The 24,236-nt window shown below is 35.9% G+C and overlaps 2 protein-coding genes across 4 annotated transcripts; one reads left to right on the plus strand and one right to left on the minus strand.

Moving 5' to 3' along the window:
• The first annotated feature begins 6,207 nt into the window (after window positions 1-6,207).
• Window positions 6,208-13,282, plus strand: LOC132063159 (protein OBERON 4). Of its 2 annotated transcripts, none has more exons than XM_059455605.1 (2): window positions 6,208-9,756; window positions 10,511-10,663. In XM_059455605.1, exons 1-2 carry the CDS (start codon window positions 6,822-6,824, stop codon window positions 10,558-10,560), a joined length of 2,985 nt encoding a protein of 994 aa, XP_059311588.1. In that variant the 5' UTR covers window positions 6,208-6,821; the 3' UTR covers window positions 10,561-10,663. The 2 variants fall into 2 exon arrangements, with proteins under 2 accessions (XP_059311588.1, XP_059311587.1); XM_059455604.1 differs by lacking the exon at window positions 10,511-10,663 and adding an exon at window positions 12,447-13,282 and having other exon boundaries at window positions 6,218-9,756.
• Window positions 13,283-14,666: 1,384 nt separating this feature from the next.
• Window positions 14,667-21,740, minus strand: LOC132063160 (DNA topoisomerase 2). Of its 2 annotated transcripts, none has more exons than XM_059455607.1 (19): window positions 21,166-21,740; window positions 20,113-20,387; window positions 19,948-20,029; window positions 19,581-19,851; window positions 19,270-19,469; window positions 18,972-19,181; window positions 18,766-18,879; window positions 18,558-18,668; window positions 18,319-18,483; window positions 17,879-18,220; window positions 17,652-17,785; window positions 17,197-17,554; window positions 16,921-17,107; window positions 16,792-16,841; window positions 16,286-16,708; window positions 16,017-16,197; window positions 15,872-15,936; window positions 15,647-15,752; window positions 14,667-15,551 (listed from the first exon to the last, which is right to left on the minus strand). In XM_059455607.1, exons 1-19 carry the CDS (start codon window positions 21,706-21,708, stop codon window positions 14,977-14,979), a joined length of 4,392 nt encoding a protein of 1,463 aa, XP_059311590.1. In that variant the 5' UTR covers window positions 21,709-21,740; the 3' UTR covers window positions 14,667-14,976. The 2 variants fall into 2 exon arrangements, with proteins under 2 accessions (XP_059311590.1, XP_059311589.1); XM_059455606.1 differs by having other exon boundaries at window positions 15,647-15,755.
• Between the last annotated feature and the right edge of the window lie 2,496 nt (window positions 21,741-24,236).

Raw genomic sequence — 24,236 nt, forward strand, 5'->3', positions numbered from 1 at the left:
AAACCCTAGAAACCCTAAAATTTCTCCTAAAGATAGACATCACAATATTATAATAATATTTATAACACTCCCCTCGATGTCTATTTCGATAGATAATATGCCTTATTAAAACCTTACTAAAAAACCCAAACCTGAAAAATTCTAGTGAAGGAAAAAGAGTACATATTTCTAATAATACACTATTTGGTATTAAAAACCTTACAAGGAAAAACCCAAAGGGACAAAAACCTTGAAAGGGAAAAAGAGTACAACGCGTATTAACTCCCCCGATGAGAACTTCAATCCAAAAACTTGAATCTTCACATCTTCACTGAGAGTTGCGGCTATAGACTTGGTTGCATTGGTATAGACTTAATGAATAAATCACCATATTAACGCTCGAACAAATCTCTTGCACGTTGATATCACCATTCTTCCGGAGCTCGTGTGTGAAGAACAACTTTGATGAAGCATGACTTGTGCTTTTATGAATCCTCTCTTTAGTTGGGCTAATGCTTGCGTCTTCGCATTTGGATAGAGTTGCATTGGTATATGATATTATTGAAATCACTGCAAGTGTATTCCTGACTTGCTTTATAAATAGATGCTATCTTTATATGATTTGATTGTCATATAGACCAACATCATATGACTATAATCCCTTATAGTCGTAGCAAAATATATAAATGCATCAATTGCATAAAGATATGGCTTTTGTTTCTCATTTCAACTTCTTTTAACAAATAATATACTTCTTTTGAAAACTCTTCAAGAGTTTCAATAATTCTTAAGTTACCAACTTGCACTAACCAATATGACAGATTTTGATTTTTACAAAGACGTAAGGATAAATAGTCATTTGTGCCCTTAGTTATTCATTAAGGTGATAAAATCGCTTGTTTAATTCATATAAGAATTATGAACAAATTTCTACAACTTGTATATCATTTAAAATTCTTCGAAGAATTTTCATATAGTTTTGTCAAGTAATTCATATAAGTTGTGACAACATCTATTTCTATTTAAATATGTGACATCTTCTCATTCAATAAGCTTTACGCTTACCAAGATGCGTCATTTCACTTGATAATAATTTCTATGTTAGCATGCTTTAATTAGAATTTAGATCCTCACAATCTTTTACAATATTGCGCTATATTGTACCAAAGATATCGTCGACGATATATCATTTTGTATCGGTTCGCAATGTGACATAACTTATCGAGATCTCATCACTTCCATTATTTTTAGGTACCTAAACTCTCATGAGGTTTCACCAAGTCGAAGTCTTCAAGAGCACATTGCCTCCTTATAATGATCATTAATCATTTGCTCCTCTTTCTTTTCAATGATTATTGCGTTTGGAACCGATTAGTCTACCACGCTTTATGCATGTCGTAGACTCGTCCTTCATTCGTTTTACACTGAAATTAGAAATTAATTTTGTTAGCAAATGCTTAATTTTTGAATTATCTTTTGAATGAGTCACACTAATGATAATTCATAACATATTCCTTTTACCGCTTATTCTTTATGTTAGAAAAACTAACATATATCCCATCTTCTTTAGGGAATTCATCTTTGTGCATCATGGTAGATTAATTAATCATATACCCCACAAAAAACGGTTAAATGGAAATATCCGGTTCCTAACCCCGAACCAATTTTGAAGGGAGAATTATCATAATTTATTGGTCCGAAGCATACAAATGATGTTGTAATATATCATATCTCGTATGAAGCTTTGTTCTCATAAGCAATGGTTTAGCTATTTATATACAAACTAGCATTAACAAGATGAATTATCTTGATTACATAACCGTTCTCAACTCAATCGTTTTTGAGCAAGTAACTTTGCATATGTCAAATTGCAAGTTGACAATAAACGCACATACCATCGACGCATCTATTTAAGACATCACATAACAGTATTCACCTTATATTTTTTCGAATTTAGGATTCAATCCCAACATTAGCCAAAGATAATAAACTCATCATGAATAAGCAACACAAATAAATTCTTGAAGAATCTTCAAGTTCTTCGATATATGTCGAATATTCAAGTACATCATATTTGAATCGGATGGCCAAATTGCTCATGCCAACCGATAAAATTATCTATACTAGTAAACTTCAGTTTACCATGCCATGTGCTATTTGTTTTAGTAAATTCGGTTTACTATGACATGAATATTTTTGTACCAATAAACTTCGTTTATCAGGCATGCAAATCATGCTTATATTTGTTGTACAAATCGAGTAACCTTTCATATTCATATTTCTTTTCCACTATGATATTTTGAAGATATTTAGTCCTCCAATCATTTATAGCTTCAATATGATTTTACTTTAGTAAACTTCGGGTTTACTATAACTCGGGTTTCGATCATAACAATTTTGTATATTACAATCAAGAATTGACATAATAGTATATAAGCTCTTCGAGCCTTTAATTTATTCTCCATAATCACATATTGTTCGGACACTACCAAAGTGTCATGATTCTTGTAGACAAATAATTAGGCTTTCCGGACCTTGATCATTAATTTTGTACTACCACATATTGCTTAGACACTGTCATGAAAGAGAATTTGATTAGATCTTTCCGATGTCATGTAAGACAAAGGGACTAATTTACATTTAAAGATAATAAATTCATAATAACGAAAAGTAAACATTATGTTCTAAACTTCGCATTTCAAACATCTCCTTCGGTAGATTCACTATTAACATCCGAATATTTCGTATCTTAATGATGACCACATAAATATTACATCCTTGACCAAGAAAAATACATGAATTTGTTATTTCCTTCAGGAAAATAAATAACAACTAACCAATGCTATATCAATGTGGTTATAATAGAAAATATTCTACAAAATCCCATGGAATGACACGTTATAAAGGTATCCAAGATAATTTGACATACGACATTAGCACATATGACCTTTTAATACCACAAAATAACATCTATATCGTTTGTTATTTTATCTCTTCAAAGAGTGTGTTGTGGTATTTCTTCATTCACTTCGGGAATGAAACTTGGTCATTTAGATGAGCTTTATACATAATTTTTAGCGGCTCATTATTTTACTCAAGCACAATTTACTCAAGCACAATAAACATATGAAAATATTACGAGCATATAAGTAACACCATCGTCTATAAGCAAATTCATAATAACAATTGTGGATAAGCAAATTATAATAAACTTCAAGCATATCCATAGTAATAAAATTGCACAAGCATATTTTGATCTCATCAATAAACTTATATATATGCTACAAAATAAGAATTTCCGTATGTAATATCCCTTTTTTTTTTTTTTTTTCAATTCTTAAAAGTCTGTTATCCATAGTAGCTTTAACCTATACAGTTAGTGCCACAAAATAGTAGCCTTAAGTTAATCATATGCCTCATATCAACTCAAAATTAACTAGAAATAGGTTAAAATACGTCGCAAAAGATTTGCATCAAATTGAAACTGTCTAACTTTAAAATTAGACTTTCCGTTAGTATATGAATGGTCATGTGAAGTGTTATACTTGCTATAAGAAAAAGCACATGTCATATTTATACAAGTCCGTAAACTAACAAAACGTGTTAACTAGATTAAAATAATATGAAATTACGATGGGCTTCGGATGGTAACGGTATAGGCAAACAAAAGTCGGTGGTTAATCATACCTTGCGGATAGAAGGATTGAAACGTAACTTTGTAATATACTACTGGAGTAAATTTTAGAGTTTTGCTACTTCGAGTAAATTTCGTATTTACTATGTCAAGCAAAGTTTAATGTTTTACCGTTTAGAGTAAAGTCCAAAATTAGCTACTTCCGAGAAGATTTTAGAGTTTGCTACTTCGGGAGCATGTTTACTTCTTGCATAGAATATTTAGAATATCTTTTCTAATTATTCCACCTCTTCTGGAGGTGAGGCGTGATATTTTCACAGCCAAGAGCACGTCTGTATTTATAATCTTTACTAAACATCATCACATTCACTTCAGGGAATGGATCTGTATTTAAAACATTTATCAAAATTTCTCATTCTTCAAGAATGAAACATAATCATTTGAATGTGTCATAACCATATCAATTTATGATAGCTTAAAACTTCTTTTAAGATATTGCTACTTCAGGAGCAAATCGAGGCATAAATACAAATATTTCTCTAACATATCTTCCTTTATAATCACAATAATCCTATGAAAATATCACCACTTCCCAGTGGTCATAAACATAAATATAAGATTATTATGTAAAAGCATAATTGGAATTTTAGATAATTCAAATAGTACATATACGAGGCCTTGCAAACTAATTAACGTTTTGCTATCCTGTAATTAAATATCCACTAAAAAGAATGGATACAAATATTCAAGGCCTTTATGGGTTGCTTCAATCGTCATGGAAAATATTGTTGTTCTTTTACATATAGTACGTAAGCATAATGTCCACTAGACTCGTTTTGAGGAAATATGGCAATAGATTTACTCTCTACTTACCTGTAAGGGTGAGAAAATAAGACTATAAAGTCAAAGCTCAAATCTTGCCTCCGCAAAGCCTTTTGTGGTCAGAGGGACCGAACAATAGCATATTCCAACCAAAAAAATAACTCATCAATTTTGAATTTGTAGATTAAGAGTGGTAGAGTCTCGTGCTGATAACGTGTTATAAAATAATAAAGCAAAGAACAAGAATAATTGTAGAGAAAGAGAGAAGAGAGGAATCTTATTTCTCTTGTAAGGATGAAATACAATGAAGAAGAACCTCTATTTATAGGAGACCGACTTAACTCACAAACCCTAAGAAACCCTAAAATTTCTCCTAAAGATAGACATCACAATATTATAATAATATTTATAACAACATGCAAGAAAAGACAGAGGTCTAATTCAAAGTTTAGAGGGTGAGGTGGAAAGTGAAGAGTGGTGCACTTTAACTTTCAACGATGGTTGACTAAACTTTGCTTTTAAAATGCGCCTTACGCACAATGCACCACACTTTCAAATCGCCCAAGGTATATTTATTTATACCACTCAACTTATGTCAATTTTCGGTTTTAGTCCCTTATGTTATTACATTTAGCACATATACCATTTAATTACTTAAAAATTCCCATAGTAATATTCTCATTATCGAATTGACAAATTTAACATAATTTTGTTAAGTTAGACACCTTTTTGTAGAAAGTATTTTGTTTTCTTCAACCATGGCATGGACTACTATAAGGAATTGTTCTAAACTTTCTTTTCTTTTATATATCAACTTAATAGCTATCTGTTAGATTATAGTAATTTAATTTTGGGAGAATATTAGTAGTATTTGACAAAAATAGAAAAAATCGTTATGTCCAGGAGAGAAGTTGAGGTGAAATGAGGGTTTAGAATTGGTGGGGACTTGTGTGCTACCAGGAGAGGACAATGCTTAATGAATTAATTAATTCGTCACATCTGGACGGTGGAGATTAGAAGTGATTTACGCTCGGAATTTATTCCAGCTCAATTAAATTCTCCAACAAATTAGGAGCTGCCGAGCTGGGCAGTTAGACATTTTGCGGATATTTTCTCACCTTTAGTTCTCTCTCTCTCTCGATCTCTTTTCTATTCTTCCTCTTTCCTTCCTAAATTCCCTCTTTTTTGTTACGGGAACTCCATTGCTGAAGCTCAAGCTAAGGAGATATTACTGTAGCTTTTCATTCTTACATCGATATTGTAACAGTTTTGAATCATTGATCGATAAAACTTCCTATTCTGCCCTAATTTCTTTCTCAAATCTTTGAGTACATTACAAAAATAGTCGGCTTAACTGAGATTATTATTGACACCTATTGCAAGAATGAGGTTCTTTTACAACAGAACACACACGTTCATAAAATTACTCCATGTATCAGAGGAGAAACTAGCATTCAAGTTCGTTAAAATAATTACGGTAAAAATCTCTGTGTCGCTACAAATTCTTCCAATCATCCGTTCGAGGAACAAGCACGAAAAAAACCTAATGAACTCAGAAAATGTTAGACATCACTGAAACGATAAAAAAAAAGAACCAAGAAAAAAGGGATAATGTTAGACAAGCAAAATAGTGAAGGAACAAAAGCGACAATTTACCTCAAAATACAAGGACGGATTGTATTAAGAAAGAAGAGAGCTTGACCGATGCGTTGTACGCACTTTGCGTATTCAAGTCTCCTTTCTCTCTCTCCTTTCACACCACAAAAGAAAGCAAACAAAGACCTACCCAAGTACACGCTAGCAGTTAAAATTGCGTTGACTATTATCAATATTTCTCTCTCTCTCTCTCTCTCTCTCTCTAGGGGTAGAAGAAATTTACTCAGAAACATCCCAAATGGTTCCAAATCTTTGAAGAGAAAAGGTTCCAGCTGCTCTGGTGGACTGTTGTGGTAATATGAACATCTTGTCAAATGGGTTTTTGAATCTGAGCTTTCTTGATGCAAAAAAGTTGTAATCTTGGAAAACCCCCAATTTGGGTTCTTGAAATTTGAATTGAAAAAGATTGGGTTTTTATAGTTTATTGTGCTTTAGTTTTTGTATCCTTTGTTTGGTGAATTAGGATAGTTCTCTTGGAGATCTGTTGATGTTGAAGAAATTTTTTCCTTCAGCTGAAAGATTTAAGCTTTGAGTATCTATTTTTTGCTTAAGATTCAGAGTTGACTAGAGCTAAAAGATTTATTCTTTTTGTTATTGTTGCTTTTGTACTCTTGGAATATTAGGTTTTGAAGGGGTTTTTCTCTGATGTATTTAGAAGAGATGAATCTGGTTCTGATTAAAGTTGAATGAAACCTTTTGACTTGTAGGAAGTTGGTTTTGTAAGCTCACAATGAAGAGATTGAGATCTAGTGATGATCTTGAGTCATCTGGGGAGAAAGGTGTGTTGAAAGATTGGGCAAGAAGGGAGGAGGATTCGAGTTTGCATCGTTCATCTTCCAACCGGAACTTTTATTACAAGCCTGAGAGTGGGAGAAAGGGTTTATCTTCTTCTTCGTCGTCTAGATATGATCGGTTTGAGGATGACCGCGAGAGTCTCAGACCGATTAAGAAGCGAACAGATTATGATGTGGACAACTATGATAGACGGAAGAGTTACAACCGATACAGGCATAGTAACGAAAGAGGGGTTTTAAGCTCTTCTCCACGCGGTGGATATGGTGCTGACCGGATTCATAGGTCAGAGAGTTTTTCTGGACCAAGGAGGGATTTTCCAAAGGGGTTCAGATCAGAGAGGGATAGGTCCAGGCGAGAGGGGAGTGTGTCATCATGGCGCAGGTTTGGTAGCGGGAAAGATAGTGATGAAGGTACGAGGAGTGGTGGGGATTCAGCAAGAGGAAGTAGAAATGAATCAGAAGATATTGGCAAGGCAAAGTCACCCCCGGGATGGAGAGATGCAAAATCACCTGCTTGGTCAAAGGACTCTGGTAGTGAACAATCGAGGAGTGTTGAAGTTAAGAAAAGTGGAGGCTTGCGAATGGAGAGTGGTGGTGGACATAGCAGTGAAATGGAAGAGGGGGAACTGGAGCCTGATCATCCATCTTCTGCAACTGAGCCTGCTGCTGAAGAGGAAGCTTCCGGTGAGGTGAACCCCTCACTGATGGAGCATGAAAGTGAGCGTCACGTTGAGAGTAAGAGACGAGATGATGTAGTGAATTCTTTGTATGAGCAGAAGGTTGAGCTCAGTAAAGTAAGTGTTACTGCTGAGCAGTCGGAAGAGACACAGTCGGATAATGTCCAAGACATTTTCAAGGACAGTGATGGCTTGTCTGATCACGGCACATCAATGGGCCCCAGTGGAATGGGAAATGGAACCGAGACTGTGGTAGATCATGTTGCTGAAAAGAATGAGTCCACCAGGAAAAGCAGTGGCTCTAGGGAAGAAGAAAAGAATGTAGATGCTGAGAAGCTACCACCTAAGAAAAGGGAACAAGGGGAGGAGAAGAACAGAGTTGCTGAATCTAAGGTAAATTGTATTGAGATCCGTGAATTAAATAGGGAGCTTGTTCGGGAAGGTGGACGACCAGGCTCTATTTCTTCTGGTGCACATGAAGATGTACCACAGAGTGTCAAGGACAAGGGAAAAAGTGTCGCTGTTTCGCCTGGTAATATCACTGTCCCTCCTGCAGATGGTTTGATGGAAACCGAGCCACAAGGCATTGTACGTTGTGGGAACTCTGATATGGAAGGACCAAGTACCAGGGGCCTTGAGTTGTTCTTGTCTGGTCCTGTCAAAGAAACTGAGAAAGCAGACAAATTTAGTAATTGCATGACCAAAGATGAAAAGTTTGGTCTGGAACCACTTGAGCTTTCTCTTAGCTTGCCAAATGTCTTGTTACCTATTGGTGCACAGAATGAAGTCCAGGCTCCTGGTTCTCCTAGTCAAGGAAGGAGTTTCCAATCCTTTGCCAGCTCATTTCGCACAAATTCTGATGGCTATACCATGTCTATGTCCTTCTCAGGATCACAGCACTTCACTCATAATCCTAGCTGCTCACTGACACATGATCCAGTTGATTATGAGCAATCTGTTAAAAGTCGCCCCCTCTTTCAAGGCGTCGATTGGCAAGCCCTTGCTTCAAATGAGCAGAAGAATAATGACATCCCAAATTCTCAAGGCATGTTACCAAATGGAACTGGTTTGTATCAGCAGTCTCAAGCATCTCAAGGAAATTCTAGTGGTCAAGCTGTAGCAAAACATCTCAGAGCTGCAGAGGGAGGCTCTAGATTACCTGCTGGACTGAACAGGCAACTAAGTACTGGTAAAGCATCTCGTCATTCAAATGGAGCTAGATCTCCTACACAGAGTGTTGGGTCTCATGAAACTGGATCAGAATATAATAAAGATAAGAAACAATTAACTAGAGCACAAGATAGTAGCTTTTATAGGTTCGGGGGTTCTGAAAACAAAGAGCTCCAATTGGCTGTTGGACCTGACTTCATTGAATCAGTAATCACAACCATGGTTTCTGAGCCGATACATGTGACCGCCAGGAGATTTAATGAGATCTCTGGGCAACATTTGCTTTGTCTGAAGGAGGCTGTCTGCGACATCATCACAAATCCTGGTAAACACTGGCAGCTTAGTGCTCTGCAAAAGGAACTGCAGAATAGGTCTGACATCACTTCGGATACACTACTGAAATCCCACAGGAGTCAACTAGAGTTGCTGGTGGCTCTAAAAACCGGTCTCCAAGAATTTCTTAGGCCGAGTTATGATGTTTCATCACCTGAATTGGCAGACATATTTCTGAATTTAAGATGTAGAAATCTCACTTGTCGATCCTCGTTGCCTGTGGATGAATGCGAGTGCAAAGTATGCTCACAGAAGAATGGTTTCTGCAGTGCTTGCATGTGCCTTGTGTGTTCCAAGTTTGACATGGCGTCTAATACGTGTAGCTGGGTTGGGTGTGATGTATGTCTGCACTGGTGTCACGCGGATTGTGGGCTACGTGAATCTTACATCAGGAATGGACGTAGTGCTTCTGGTGCAAAGGGTAGTGTAGAGATGCAGTTCCATTGTGTTGCCTGTAACCATCCATCTGAAATGTTCGGCTTTGTAAAAGAGGTTTTCCAAAACTTTGCGAAGGAATGGACGGCAGAAGCTTTTTCCAAGGAGCTTGAATATGTGAAAAGAATTTTTTGTGCCAGCGAGGACGTCAGAGGGAAACGCTTGCATGAAATTGCTAATTATATGCTGTCAAAATTAGCAATTAAGGCGGACCTTCAAGAAGTTCAAAGTCAAATTATGCATTTCTTCCTGACTGGTGAGTTCTTGACCGTCAATCAGGTTTTGTTGATATTCCGTCTTTACTTAGCAAATGATCTTTTTCTTATGTTGTATTGGTAATACTAAGTTCAAGATGGATTCTCAGCTGGTTACTTTGTTGCTGATGTCTCAAAGCTGATACTGTGTTTCAAGTATTACATATCTTCCTGTGATAAGATATAAATGGGAGAAAACGGCCAAATGCCTATTACACCCCTCAACATTTTTAAAATGGAATTATTTACCCCCTAAGTGCTGATGTGGCAAAGAGAGTGAGACTAACCAAATTAATTACATTAACAAAATTGTACACGTCATTTCTTATTATAAATTATATAAATAAATAATCTTAAAATTATTTTCTTAATGTGGCATTACTCCTAGTATGTAAATATTTTATTGAGACAATGATTTTTTTTTTTGTTTCCCTCTTCACTGATCGAAATATTTTCCAGCAAGACCACTGGAGACAAAGAAGACGACTCTTTCAGATTTCTCTCTTCTAAATCAGTATCAAGAATATCCTTAAAGAAGAAGACATTTAATAGGGTTCAGCAGAAGAGGACGCACTAATTTAGGATTCTTGACCTAACTCGCACCCGCCCCATTCCCTTTTTACTCAGATCTGTATCAAAAATTCTTTTTTGGATGTGTTCAAATTACTCTAAGCTGGAATACGTCGAGTTTCCTTTTCCATCGTATGTATAATCCTTATTGTATGAATTCAAACTTGATCCAGAGAGAATGTGCAGATGTTTCACGGGTTTTTCTGTTGTTCCGGAGGCTGACGGTGATGAGATGAAACAGAGGAGGAGGAAAGTATATGAGGAAGCTTTGAATAAGCTATCGTGGGTGACGACAATGGAGAAAACGGCAGTGCTGGGTGAAGGGAAGGAGAAGGGGATGGGATACAAATAGGGGGTGGTGGTGGAGGGGTTTTGATGGCAGTAGCAGTAGAAGAGGATGTATGGAGGAGCACGGCGGGATTATGATCGGAAATGGAAAGTGGGTTCACCGGAGGTGGCGAAGGTATATAAAGAAGAAACCAGAGAAAAGAAAAAAATAAAGAAAAAACAATAGAATAAGGAAAAATAATGAAAGAAGGCAAACAAATGAGAATAAAGAATGAAAAAGTTTTTCTTAAATGAAATATACACGTGGCAGGCGAGTGTATATCATCACATAACCCAAATTTAAGTGTGACCTTTTAGGGGGGTATATATTCCATTTTAAAAATGTTCAGGGGTAATTAGCCCTGTGTAAAATAGGTGTGTAGTTGGTAGTCCAGTTATACGTTGGGGGGCATTTGGCCATTTTCTCATATAAATGGTGCAAACTTGCAAGTTTTTTTTTTTGAAGCCCTTAACACTGATATGGATTGGAACCACATACTTGTGACAGTACATGGTGGCTTATTTACTGTCCTATTTGCCTAAAATTCTACATGCCCTATTGTTGTTGATGCCTGCCGTAATAAGGATCTCTACTTTCCTCGATGCTAATTGGATTGTAAGGATCATACTGTCCACTTCATAGTGCAAAATTGAATGTGTTATAAGTTAGGCTGTGGAACTTGTTAGTTACAAACTTGTATTCAATGTAAGTTTAAAAGTCTTCTGTTTTATGTATAACTTTAATCCTAATGTAATAGTTTCTGAGTAAATGGAATGCCATGCTAACAAATGTACCAATGGCTTATCAAGCTGGAAGTAAGATGACTTTGCCTCACTTATTTTTGAAAAAAAAGAAGTAAAAGAAGTAAAATGGCTTATCAAAAGAAGAAAGAGTAGAATGGATTATCTCCAGGTGCACAATGCACTTATCTAAATGTTTTTCATCTGTGAACCTTTATTTAGTGGTATAAATAATTAATAAAAGAATTGTACTCACCATCTGTTTAGGTGACAGTTAACATTTCCAGACATTTCAAACTGTTTGACATGTTTCCACAAATTCTATCATTCTAAACGACTTTCTTAGATTTCTGTAACTGAAATTTGTTTGACTATTCTAATATTAGAGCAGATACTGCAATGTTTTCGATACAAAGTCAACAAATCAAATAGTCATTATTTGTTAACTGAGTGTCTTATTTTGGTTAAGTTGGTATGCTAAGATTATTTTCTCCTCTCCTCTCAGCTCCATTTGATTTTTATCTTTTGCCTTCTATATCATTTTTCCTGCGTCACTCAATCATACTGTTCCAATATATTTAGATTAATTTTTTATAGATAGAGAATTCATCATCGTTGGATTGTGTCTAGCTGATGATAAATGTACCAAAAACCTGCTTCTTTTTTCCAGATCTGGGACTGTTTATGCTTTGCCCAACACATATAAGTGGACTCATGTTTACTTTTCTACTCGTGACTTTATTCCTATCACACCAACTGCTGGTGCTTGTTTCTACTTCTCTAGTGATTTGACATAATTCCTATCACACTGGCTGTAGGTTGAATCGACGGATTATGGGTCGTCATATTACTTGCTAAGGAATAGAAATTGAGATATCTTCATTTCTTGAGTTGAAAATGCTGAAGTATTCCTTTAATGGCTTTTTCACTTGTCTGTTGTCTCCTCTCTCCATAGACGTCCTTGGGACTGTCGAGTTTTGTCACTCCCAATTCCTAATGTTAATGCTCAATTTGACATGAATGTTCACTTTCTTCATTTTAACTGTGAATGCAGAGCCTGATTCAGTCAAATCTGACAGTGTTCCAATTATTCAAGGAAAGGAGTTGTCAACAAAGAACCACGAAGGGAACAATGGCATTGCTCGGCCCAGCCAGGGAGCAATGTGGCTGAAATCTGTTAGTTCAGAGAAGGTTCCTCAAGTGGAAAAGCCTACAGGTTTGCCTTCAAGTTTTGATAGCCTTCGGAATGAAAAGCAGGCAATGAACTCGGTTTTTCAGCCAAGTATAGAAAAGGGACCAGTATTTGATGAACTAGAGAGCATTGTTAGAATCAAACAGGCAGAAGCTAAAATGTTCCAAGCACGAGCTGATGAAGCGAGGAGAGAGGCTGATGCTCTGAAACGCATTGCTGTAACTAAGAGTGAAAGAATTGAAGAAGAATACATAACCCGCATCACAAAATTGCGATTGGCTGACGCTGAGGATATGCGGAAACAAAAGTTGCAAGAGTTGCAGTCTTTAGACAGAGCTTATCAGGACTACTTCAATATGAAAATGAGAATGGAAAATAACATCAAAGATCTGTTGTTGAAAATGGAAGCTACTAGAAGGAATCTCAGTTTGTGATTAATTAGTAACATCTTGTTTAGGACACCCTTGTTTTTCTCTTAAGCAGTATTTGCAAGGTAGAAACACCTGAAGTATATTAAACTTGTAGGTGTTCTTTAGTCTAGCATTCCTTGTATTATGCTAACCAGAATCTGTACAGAGACCACCTTATGTCTTTATGTTACAGATGAACCTCAGTTATGGACAAGATGAGAAAACGAGGAAAGTAGAGATTCAGTACTTGATTATCCGACTCCTTATATAAATGAGTTCTTTTTCAAATAGGGAATTTTATATTGACTATTTCTAAACTACTTCGGCGAAGTGCCTGTGTTGCAGTTGAGAGAGTATAATTGTGAGGAAGAGCCATTCAGTACCTGCATTGTGTGTATCTAGGTATTTCCAAAACAAGTGAAATGAGTACCACTAGATCTCCTTTTATATATATATACAACGGCGGTGCCTGATTAGCTTGTGCATACCTATAACTATTTTATCGGTCCAACAACCAACAAGTGTTATTGGGTGATAAAGACCATCGAAACTTAGGTAGGTGGGAAGAAATCACTCAATATTTTGTCTTTATTCGAATTTGAACCCTAGTCTCTCATGATTTTCACCTATTTCATTGGTTCCTCGACGCACCGTGGGTGCGTTTGCCATTTGATCTATTCATGTGATGTCTAATGTGAGTTGTATCTTCCTCTCATTAGGGAGACATAGCTAATCCAACCCCTTCCTGGCTCATATTTGTTAATGATAAGTTCGTTCTTGAATTCTGATCCACTCTGCAAAAGCAATGTAAAACGAATGTTAATACTGTAGATGTAATCTGCACAATTAGACATTAAAGACCAATGTTGAAGAGAAGAACATTCTAATGTTCATCAGTAAGAACATTTTTTTTAACCAGCCGAGGCAAGCACTTCATCTACTCCTAAGCTATGTTTATTTAGAGATAGAATGAAATAATTAGCTTCATTTTTGTTACAAGACAGAAAGATCTTAAGCATGTTTCTCTTTGACATACTAAAAGTGTTGAATTTTTTTTTTTTTCCCAACTAACTCATTTTATTCATCTTAAATATCATTACATTAAACTTTGAGGGAGATAGCAAAAAGTTCCTGCTTAACTCCCTGTTCATGACTGAAAGATAGAACCAACCTATCTTTTTACAATCATAGATGATGTGAATGCACAGATGGTAAGCAAAAAAGTATTGTGCAATGGCACGAGGTATCCAGCCTATACAAAAGGGATCCTCAACATATTTAATCCTACTCTGTTGAATTGCGTATGCATTTCGTCTTATTTGTCAAGCAAGAAAAAAAGGTCTTTTTTGAGTTAAAATATAGAAATGGCCGGAAGCAAATATATTCAGACTGGTACTTAGTACTTACTACCTTTTTAAATGTTATTGTTTTTCGAATACTTTCTCACTTGCTCTTAAGAGTTATAGAAGTCTTGTACAGAAGTTTACACAACATTTTTCAAAGTAGTGCAACTAGACTAGCTACAACATATATTGCATTTAATATTGTGTTCATAAGCTCATACAGAAGTTTACACAACATTTTTCAAAGTAGTGCAACTAGACTAGCAACATATAATTGCATTTAATATTGTGTTCTAATATATCGAGTACTGTTGTAAGACATCAGAAAATAAAATCAAACCTGCACTTCTTCATAAGATGATTGAAAGTTTATCATCTGGATGTTAGCGAGCAGTAAACAATCCATCGACATACGAGACTAAAAAAATGAAAAGAAACAACAAAACATAGAAATTAACAAAGGTCTGAAAGGCATTTTGATTTGTTTGCAGCAGTCAAATTTTCAAGAAACCAACAAGCTCATTGGTTTACAGGCCTAGAAATCAACACACAACAGTAACTAACTACAGAGATTAATCATCTACTCCATCGATTCTAAGGGAACACTTCAGATTTCTGAAATGAGCAGGCGCAGCCTCTCTAATCATCATCTCCATCGAAATCAGAATCATCAGAAGGTTCAAAATCATTGTTCTCCTCATCTTCGGTATCAGAATCACTGATAACATATGTTGTCTTCTTCCCACGATTTACCCTCTGTGGTCTAGTTTTGGGAGCCACAACAGCTTCGCTGACTTGCTCTTCTACTTCTAGACTGCCCAAGGAAGAAACAGGACTTGCCATAACAGCTCCACTTTTCTTGTTAAATGGAGATTCCCTCATTTTCCTCACTTTTCGATCTGGTGAGACACCAGCTTCCTCTGCAGGCTTCAAAACTTCAGTTATGAGTCTCTGACCAATACTTAGTGATTGCTTATTAGCTGCTGCTGGTGCTCTCTTCTTTGGGGGTTTAGCTGCTGCTTTTGAAGCTGCTGGTTTCCTCCCTCCTTTCTTTTCCCCTTCCACAGCTACCTCTGGCTCAAACTCATCATCACTAATTTCAATCTCATCCTCATCGTCAGAAACATCTGCAGTGGATGGCAGAGTCTTCTTTTGCGCAGCAGCCTTTCTAGCAGGTGCTTTCTTTTGAGCTTTTGGCGCTTCAGTCTCCATTACTGCAGGTGTGAAATACTCATAAGTTCTAGAAGACAAAATATAATAATGAAAAATATTCTACCTTCCATAATACACTATAGCAAATTTAACTTGCCTTCGGAGCGATCTGGAGAAGAGTTAAGGTTGTAAGCTGCAAGTCTGTCTTTCAACGCTAGCACTTCATCATCATCTTCTTCATCTTCAACAGCAACAGGTTTTGCCTGCTGATGATACGTATTGAAAGTTAACGTATTAGCAGAGGACTATGATAGTAATAAAAGAAAAAGAAATATCCTTGTTGAAACAAAGTCTTTGAAGGAAATCTAATGTGATTCCAAACCTTTGCAGGAGCTTTCTTTGAACCTCCTCCTCTGCCTTTTGGCTTCACAACCTCAGTAACTTTGGCTTGAGAAGATAGGAAAACACAATTCAGTACATCAAGAATCCGTTAAAAGTACAGAAAAAGCCATGAATTAGATGCTAACCTGTTTCCGCCGTTGAACCAACTGACACGTCCATTGGTTCCGCAGTAGACTCCACTACACCAGCCTTCTTAGTAGTTTTTCGGGGTTTAGGCTTGGGCGCCTTTGATCCAGCTGCTTTCATCGTCTTCTTCTTTATCTTCTCTCTAGCTTCCTCAGTCTGAATATCAATTTTATCTTGTTCCTGAAGTATATAAGGAAAAGCGTTTATTAAGATGAGTAAGGAAGCATGCTCAAAAGTTGTCAAGAAGTAACTTTCAGTTGAGGCATACATCAAGCTGTTTGTCAAGGACATCAAGATCTTTCATCCACAAAACCTTTGGAGTTGCATTTCTCATTTCGTCCACCTCACCATTCAGTTTATCCCTCTCAGCACACAGCTGTTGAACCTTCTCAAGAGTCAATGTTCCTATTGCCATCGACAGCAAGTAGTCATAATCACTAGCCCTAACTCCTCTATTTGACTCCTCTGGACTCTCTTCGCTATCTTCTGCATCGTCAGTTGTGTCTGCAGCAACAGCTTCAACAGCCTTTTTCTTGGGGAAAGGAGTAAAACCTTTATTCTTCAATTCAAGCAAGAGATCAGCTCTCTTCCTGTTGTTCACAATGATTTCTCCTTTCACAACTCCAAGGATGAATTTCACCTTGTTCTCAATTCTCAGCAACTCCAATTCGAGAATCTCTAATAGAGCTCTCTGCATAAGTTAAAAGTATACAGTCAATGGCCAGCATTCAGGAGGAAGAAATGTATTTCAGTTCAGTTATTTCATAAACTTGCCTTTCTTTTCTCATAATACTGGAGTCGTACATGGTAGAACTCCTCAAGAACTACAGCAAAAGAATTTAAACGGTAAATAGCAGCATATATTTTCCACAAATCTAATATAATTTAGTGGGCATTACGTACTCTCTTCTGGGGTGTCATATTTCTTAATTTTGCCCCTAGAGTCAAAAAGGTGCATATTGCTGGTGCTTATAGTAGTAGTCAGCTTAAACTTTTTAAGCAAACCCTCTTGCTGGGCCAGTAGCAGATTCTCCTCTGACAAGGTCACTTCAAAATGTACAGAGTTCTCATCACCATAGGCTTTTACTTCCTGCAAGAAGAAACTCCTTATTATTTGTCTACCTTAAAGTACTTCTCAAAAGAAAATAAATAAATCAGTGATTAACTCAATGGACGTACCTTTATGAAGGCATCCTTGGCCTTGTCAGTTGACACTGTCATGGATTCCAAAAACTGCTTATAATCCTCTGTCCACCTCCGGACCGGCAACTCAGAAATCCTAAGAGTCGTTTCATTGACCTCCTCTATGATACCAGTTACAGTGTAGGTAGCTCCAGTTTCTTTCGTTGCTGTTTTCTCTATTATTCCTTTGAAACCTTTATACCATGGATCCATTGGCTCCATTAGCTCATCATTCAGTAAGCGCCTTACATTAGCGACAAGGTCCCTTGGATTATAATTTGGAACGTATGAACTCCAACCTGTCCCTATACCTTCACTGCCATTCACAAGTACCATTGGAATGATTGGTACATACCTAAGTGAAAAGAGAATCAACGGTCAGTTATTTGCAATCGTTTGATTTTTCTTCGCTAGATATGAAGGTACATAATTGTCTATTAGATTATAGTTACCAAGTAGGCTCAATAGATTGCCCATCTTCATTCAAGTAATCAAGAATGGTATCATCATCCTTGGGAAACAGAAACCTTGCAATTGGTGAAAGCCTAGTGTAAATGTACCTAGAGCTTGCATGATCTTTACCTCCCTGCAATTGAAGGATGTGCGGTAGATGAATAAATGAAAGAAGGAATTGCATCATATAAAAGTAAGATTCATATAAGGAAATTTAGTTTCTCACCATATTTCGAGTACCAAATTGACCATTTGGTTGCAAAAGATTTACATTATTGCTGCCAACATAGTCCTGTGCCATTCCAATGATGGTGCTGCTAAGACTCTGCTCACCATGATGGTAAGCTGAGTGCTCAGAGACATAACCAGAAAATTGGGAAACTTTTGCTTCCTTAAAAAAATTCCTCTTAAATGCACAAAACAGAATCTTCCTTTGACCCGGTTTCAAACCATCAAGCATTGATGGAATAGACCTTTGAAGGTCAGCCATTGAAAACAGAATAAGCTCTTTGTTAACAAATTCAGTGTATGAGATGTACTTGTCTTTCTGGTCTAGATGGGTACCAGGCTGCATAGGACAAGAAAAAATAGAGATTAACGAGTCAAATTGGGAAATTTTAAATGCATTGTAATCAATACTAAAATAAAAATATTATTGGTCCCAACCTCAAATTGTCTAAGCCAATTCTTCCTTGCTTCTATCTTCTTCTTACTGAAAGCAAGTTCTATTGATTCCCCATCTTGGTTATCTGCCCAGAAAAAATCTTTCCTGTGTTTCTGAAGATCTTGGAAGTACTCTTTTCCTTCCTTTGAAGTACTTGTTCCCAACCCCTGTCAAGGCAGTAAAGAGAACAATTAGAAGAAAGCTACATCTGATGGTTTTATGAAATGTTTGGTAGACAAACCTTATAGTACTTAATAGACCAACCACTTGAATTATCACCCAAACTATTTCTCCATGACTCATACTCAGGCATGGTATAAAATGCCAGTACCCTCCCATTTTTATGAGTAGCCTGCAAAACAACAATGTTCAGACTAATGTATTTACTAAAAAATCTTCCGAACCTGATTGATGTACTTTGGCTATTTTAAAAAAGGTATAAATTTCACCTTCACAATTGGTGTTATGAACTCCACCAAGAAAGACGGAACTTTCAGCAAGGACGGCCAAAAAGTGTGGATGAAATTAATTAAGAGACCCTTGATATGTGAACCATCATGATCCTACACAAGTATAAAATATAGTTCAATCACAGTGAAAAATCACAAACCATTCAACATAAGCAGAAAGATGGATATTGCAGAAGCAAGGGCACCTGATCAGTCATAATCATTAGATGACCATATCTGAGCGATTTGACAGTGTCATATTCTTTGCCTGTCTGAAGTCCAAGAATCTTCTTGATAGCTTCAATTTCTTTATTTTCTGAAACCTGTTTATGACTTGCTTCCCTTACATTTAGCAGTTTACCCCTCAAAGGGAACACGCCATAGTGATCTCGCCCAACAACAGACATTCCAGCCATCTGTGAAACAGCTCAGTTCCCTTAGAAGCACATCAAAGGTGGTATTGAACATAATGAGGTTAAAGAAAGTCAAAAAGGTATAGCATACAGCTAGAGCCTTGGCTGAATCTCCTTCAGTCAAAATCAATGTGCATTTATCGGAATTCCTCCCTCCTGCATCATTAGCATCTTCTAGCTTTTCCACGTTGACCTTCCCAGATTTTTTCCCATCAGTCTTCTTAAGGTCTTTGCTATTTTTAAAGTCTGCCCAGGAGAGTAGAGTGTCCACAATGCCAATATTCTTCTCCACTGTAGTAATGTCGGGAAAATGATAATCAAAACCACATACTTAATAGAAATAATAACATAATTGGTCTTTGCAAGCATAAAAGAGAACGACCTGTAGTTGAACTAACGTACCTTTCTTCAGAAAATCTGGTTGAAGTTCACATTTCGAACCAAAACTGCTCTGACGCAGGGTCAAGGTTTCTTTAGTTTGTGAATCAAAAGCAGGATTGTCAATGAGAGCATTAACAAACATCCATAAATGGTTCTTCACTGCGTGGGCTTTGATGTTAGCATTTTTATTCTTCTTGTTCACAACACCCATTACGTGGTTAGCTATCTGGTTAGCCACATAATCAACGTGAGTTCCACCCTTAATTGTCGCGATGCTATTCACAAAACTGACCTGCCCAAATTATCATGCTAGACCATGTTAGTTTCAGACCTAAAAATTTCATAGATTACAACTATAGTTTTGGCTCAAGCAACTTGTCATCAGTACCTGTTGAAATTGTCCTTCACTCAAACTCACACATATCTCCCACCTTAATACTCCGTCCGCGTCTTTAACTTTTAGGAACTCCCTGCAAAATTAGTGAATGTTAGCATACCTTTCAAAGTAAAAAAAAAGTAAAGATTAGAAAATATAAATTTTTTGACAGTTAACCTTTTCGCATCAGTAGCATCTAAGAAAAGCTTGCAATACTCTTCAAATGATTTGACGGGAATGCGCTGTTCATTGAGTTTCACCTTCACAGTCTTTCCGAGACATCCACCCAAATCGATCACTCTCTTCCTCATTAGAGCAACAACATCTGCTTCAAGGTTTTCCATGTTAAACTTTGCCAAGTCTGGCTTAAATGAAACTTTTGTCCAGTTCTCGCTTGCTTTGCATTTTGTTATGACTGGTTCAGACTTCTTTCCCATGTTGTTAGAGAAAACCTTCATTGACACAACACATAATTCACTTGTTTAGAAAACAGCACTCAACCAACAATCAAAACAACTATAAAAAGTAGTATTTCGCTTGAAGGTAAACTGGAAACTATCAGAAAGAGCCATAAATTTAGAGCATCCTCATTGATAATCGAAAAAAAGAAGCTTAATCGAAAATCCCAAATTTCCATTTTCCTAACTAATAAGATCTTCAGCCGGCTCTAAGGCTTACAATTATAGTTACAATATCAAGTAGTAAATTATCCTATACCTTCTCATTTAAATATCATAAATACCACAATTATCAATTGATTCAGTTTGTAAAATAAATTAGATGTCCTAAAACCTATTAAAGTCACCGTCAGTATATTCATAATCTCATTCAAAATTTCCGACATAAAAAATATGCACATTGCTGTTAATTTAGTGTTTCATGAAATCAGAGACTAAAACTCCCATAATAACTAAGAGTAAACACAGTAGCTTTCAACATTTTCAACCATAATATTACGGAAAAGCAGGAAATTTTCAAAAATATACACCCCATAATAAAATATAAAACCACATAGCCCAATATACAATACTATACAACATTATACCTGGGGGAGAGCATTATACATAATGTATCAACCTTATATTAAATTGTATAACAGTGTATAAAAGATGTTTGAGCTAAATGGGGTAACAAACTCAAAGTATGGGTTACGTGGTGTAAATATTTTCTGCCAGTAACCATAACAAAACTAGCGAAAACAAACAAATCGCGTAGAATGTGACGAATTACCTGCTTATATTTCCTCTGTCGTTTTCCATCAGCAGTTTCAATAACAAATTCAGTAGAAAAAATGTTGGTAAGCTTAGCACCATATCCATTTCTACCACCAGTAGTCTTCTTCTCAGCATCATCATAATTACTACTAGTCAACAAATGCCCGAAAATCAGTTCAGGCACATAAACACCTTCTTCCTGATGTATCTCAACAGGAATTCCATCACCGTTATTATATACGCTAACCAAATTCTCTTCAGGATCGATCACTACTTCAAGCGCGTCCATTTTAGGATCTCTCTGTTTATTATCAGCTGCATTTACTAAGATCTCGTCGAAGATCTTGTACAAACCGGGCACGTATGTGACCGGTCGATGTACCATGGTCTCGTTTTCCCATACCCAGAGTGTTTGTGTGTGTTTTTCGACAGATCCGATGTATGTATCGGGTCGAAGAAGGATGTGTTCGAGTTGGGTTTTCTTTTGGTAGGTTTGTTCGATTGTTTTGCTAATGTTGGCATTGTTGCTTGATTGGAGTGGGAGTTTTTTGGTTGCCATTGTGACACAGAGATGGTGTCTTTTGGGTGAATTTTGAGAGTCAAGGTTAGGGTTTATAAAATGGGCGCTCTAACGGTAAAGTTGAGAGATTTGAAATTTGAATTTTGAATTCTGAAATGGACGGCTCAGATGTGGGTTTTGTGATCTGACGGTTGTGGACTGTTTCGTTGTGTGCCTCCATCGCATATGTGTATCTGTGCACTTTAGATGACGTGTATTGCAAATTTACAATTTGTTGAGTGCTGCAGTCCTATACAATTAAAGGGGACAAAAATGAACATGTAAATATTTCTTGTTTTTTATTTTTAGATCTCTTATTGGTTAGGTACTTAAAATGTAACTGCTGATGATTTTTATACAAATATTAATTGATATTTGATAACCTTTAGAATAGTTCATAATCTTAGTAGAAAAGATCAAAACAGGGAAAAGACATCAAACGCATCCTAAAATTGTCCATGTAAGTTATATACACACTCCAACTTTACCGACGATGCCCAATACTTAATTTGTCTTAACTTTTTTATTTTCTTTTTCTTGCTGAGAGTGTAAGGAGACTTTTTGTTTCGAAGTTTAAAAAGTTGAGTTTGTAAACTGATTTTTTTTTTTTTTTGGAAGATTTTAAAATTGAGTCTAAAAATCTTCAAAAACAGTTTTTTCGCAAAAACAACCCAAAACAAACTTTTCCTTTTTCAAACACTAAAAAATTGAGCATGAAGAGGAACAGAGATATCCATTAGCACGACACAAATACTAGTGACTTTCTTGTAAATTAAAGTCCTCTACATAAAATAAAAATAAAACACATTGTGGTAAAATTATAGACGGATCCAAGATTTTACATTTGTGGATAATGAACTACACAACTTATTTGTTTATCGAGTTTTGAGTAAATTACTTATATATATTAGATGAACTTTTTGCTGTAACTACAAGATATGAACTAAAGTATTGATTCAACCATACACGGAAATTTTATTGTGGTTCCGCCCTTGGGCAAAATAATACTTGAAGCAGTTGTATTTACAATACTTGGAACATGAGGCCAGTGGTCTCTCATAAGAATATCCAGTAGTAGTTCCTTATTGAAATAAAATATAGCTCTTGAAAGCATTCAAACTTTCAAGATTTTTTAATTACTATTAGGATTATATAAAAAAAGACCCACAGGTTGATAAATATTTTTAACAATTACTCCCGCTAACCATGTACCAGCCTCATTAAATTTCACCAACCTTTATTTATGTCTACAATGTGTGGAGGATTATATTAAAGAGTAGTTACATTACTATTCATGTTAAATTTTTATTTTTATTGAACTAAAGTTTAATCAATTGATGTTGTATTTTTTAGAAAGGTCTTCTAGTAGCATATTAATTTTGTTATGAACTATGAATTGCTCATTTAGTAAGATTGTATAAAAATTGGGAATGTTTTGATAGTTTTCACAACTTGTGGGATTTTTATATCTATAAGAGAAAATACAACTTAAAATATCCAAATTACATGTACAAACATGATTTCAAATCATGATTTGAAACCATGTCCAAACGGCTCCTTAGACAATTTCTTAAACTTGTTAGAATTTTTTATTCATACGATTGTCTTAAGCCTATGACCTACTGAATACCCTCTTCTTTTTTTTTTTTTTTTTTTTTTGGGTTCAACACCTACTGAATACCTGAGTGTACTAAAATTGTGTCTATTGAACATAAATCTTACAAATATTAAAATCTAGTTCCGTGCTTGAATATCACTTGCTATTAATATGGCAAATAAAGCTAATTGTAGTGTAACTATTTTTTAATATAATTCTCTTATATTGTACGGATAATCTCCTTACGTCAAGCATGCATTTCCGATAAAATGACCTAGAAGACAAACCGACATTGCTACTTTGAGTCAAGTTTTACATTTTAAAAATATATCTACCAACTTATGAATTTTATTTTACAAAATATAAATTTATGGGTCAAATTTTACATTTAAAAGAATTTGAAATCATAATTTGGAATCAAATCCTACGTTTTAGAGAATTTCCCCCTTTGAGCCGTGTCAAGGAGTTGCGAAACGCACTCGATAGCTGCACTCCCATCAAGGTGAGAGCTCTCTTCCCATGACAAAAACTTTGGGATTTGGAATCATGCTATGAAGTTGAGGCTGAAATTTTGTGCAAATTTCATAAACAAACGCTGATTTGAAATCATAATTTCAAATCATATGACCAAACGCCTACTAAGTATTGTAGGGGTTAGTTATGCAAGTATTAGTAATGCGAGTATTAGTTATGCAGAAATTAGTTATTCAAGTTTGATGCATTAGTTATTCCATCTACTACCCTTCATAAAATAATACATAGATTCTCTCATAATTTATACATGTAATCCATTAGTTATGCAGCAAAGAAAAGTATGAACTATATATTGTTAGCAATGCTATGTTTTATGTGGGGAAAATGCATAAAAACATCCTCAAACTTGTCTTGAACTACTAGTAACACACTTATACTTTGCGGGGGCCCTCTGACT

This window comes from Lycium ferocissimum, chromosome 7, assembly GCF_029784015.1.
Source record: "Lycium ferocissimum isolate CSIRO_LF1 chromosome 7, AGI_CSIRO_Lferr_CH_V1, whole genome shotgun sequence".
NCBI classification, from domain to species: domain Eukaryota; kingdom Viridiplantae; phylum Streptophyta; class Magnoliopsida; order Solanales; family Solanaceae; genus Lycium; species Lycium ferocissimum.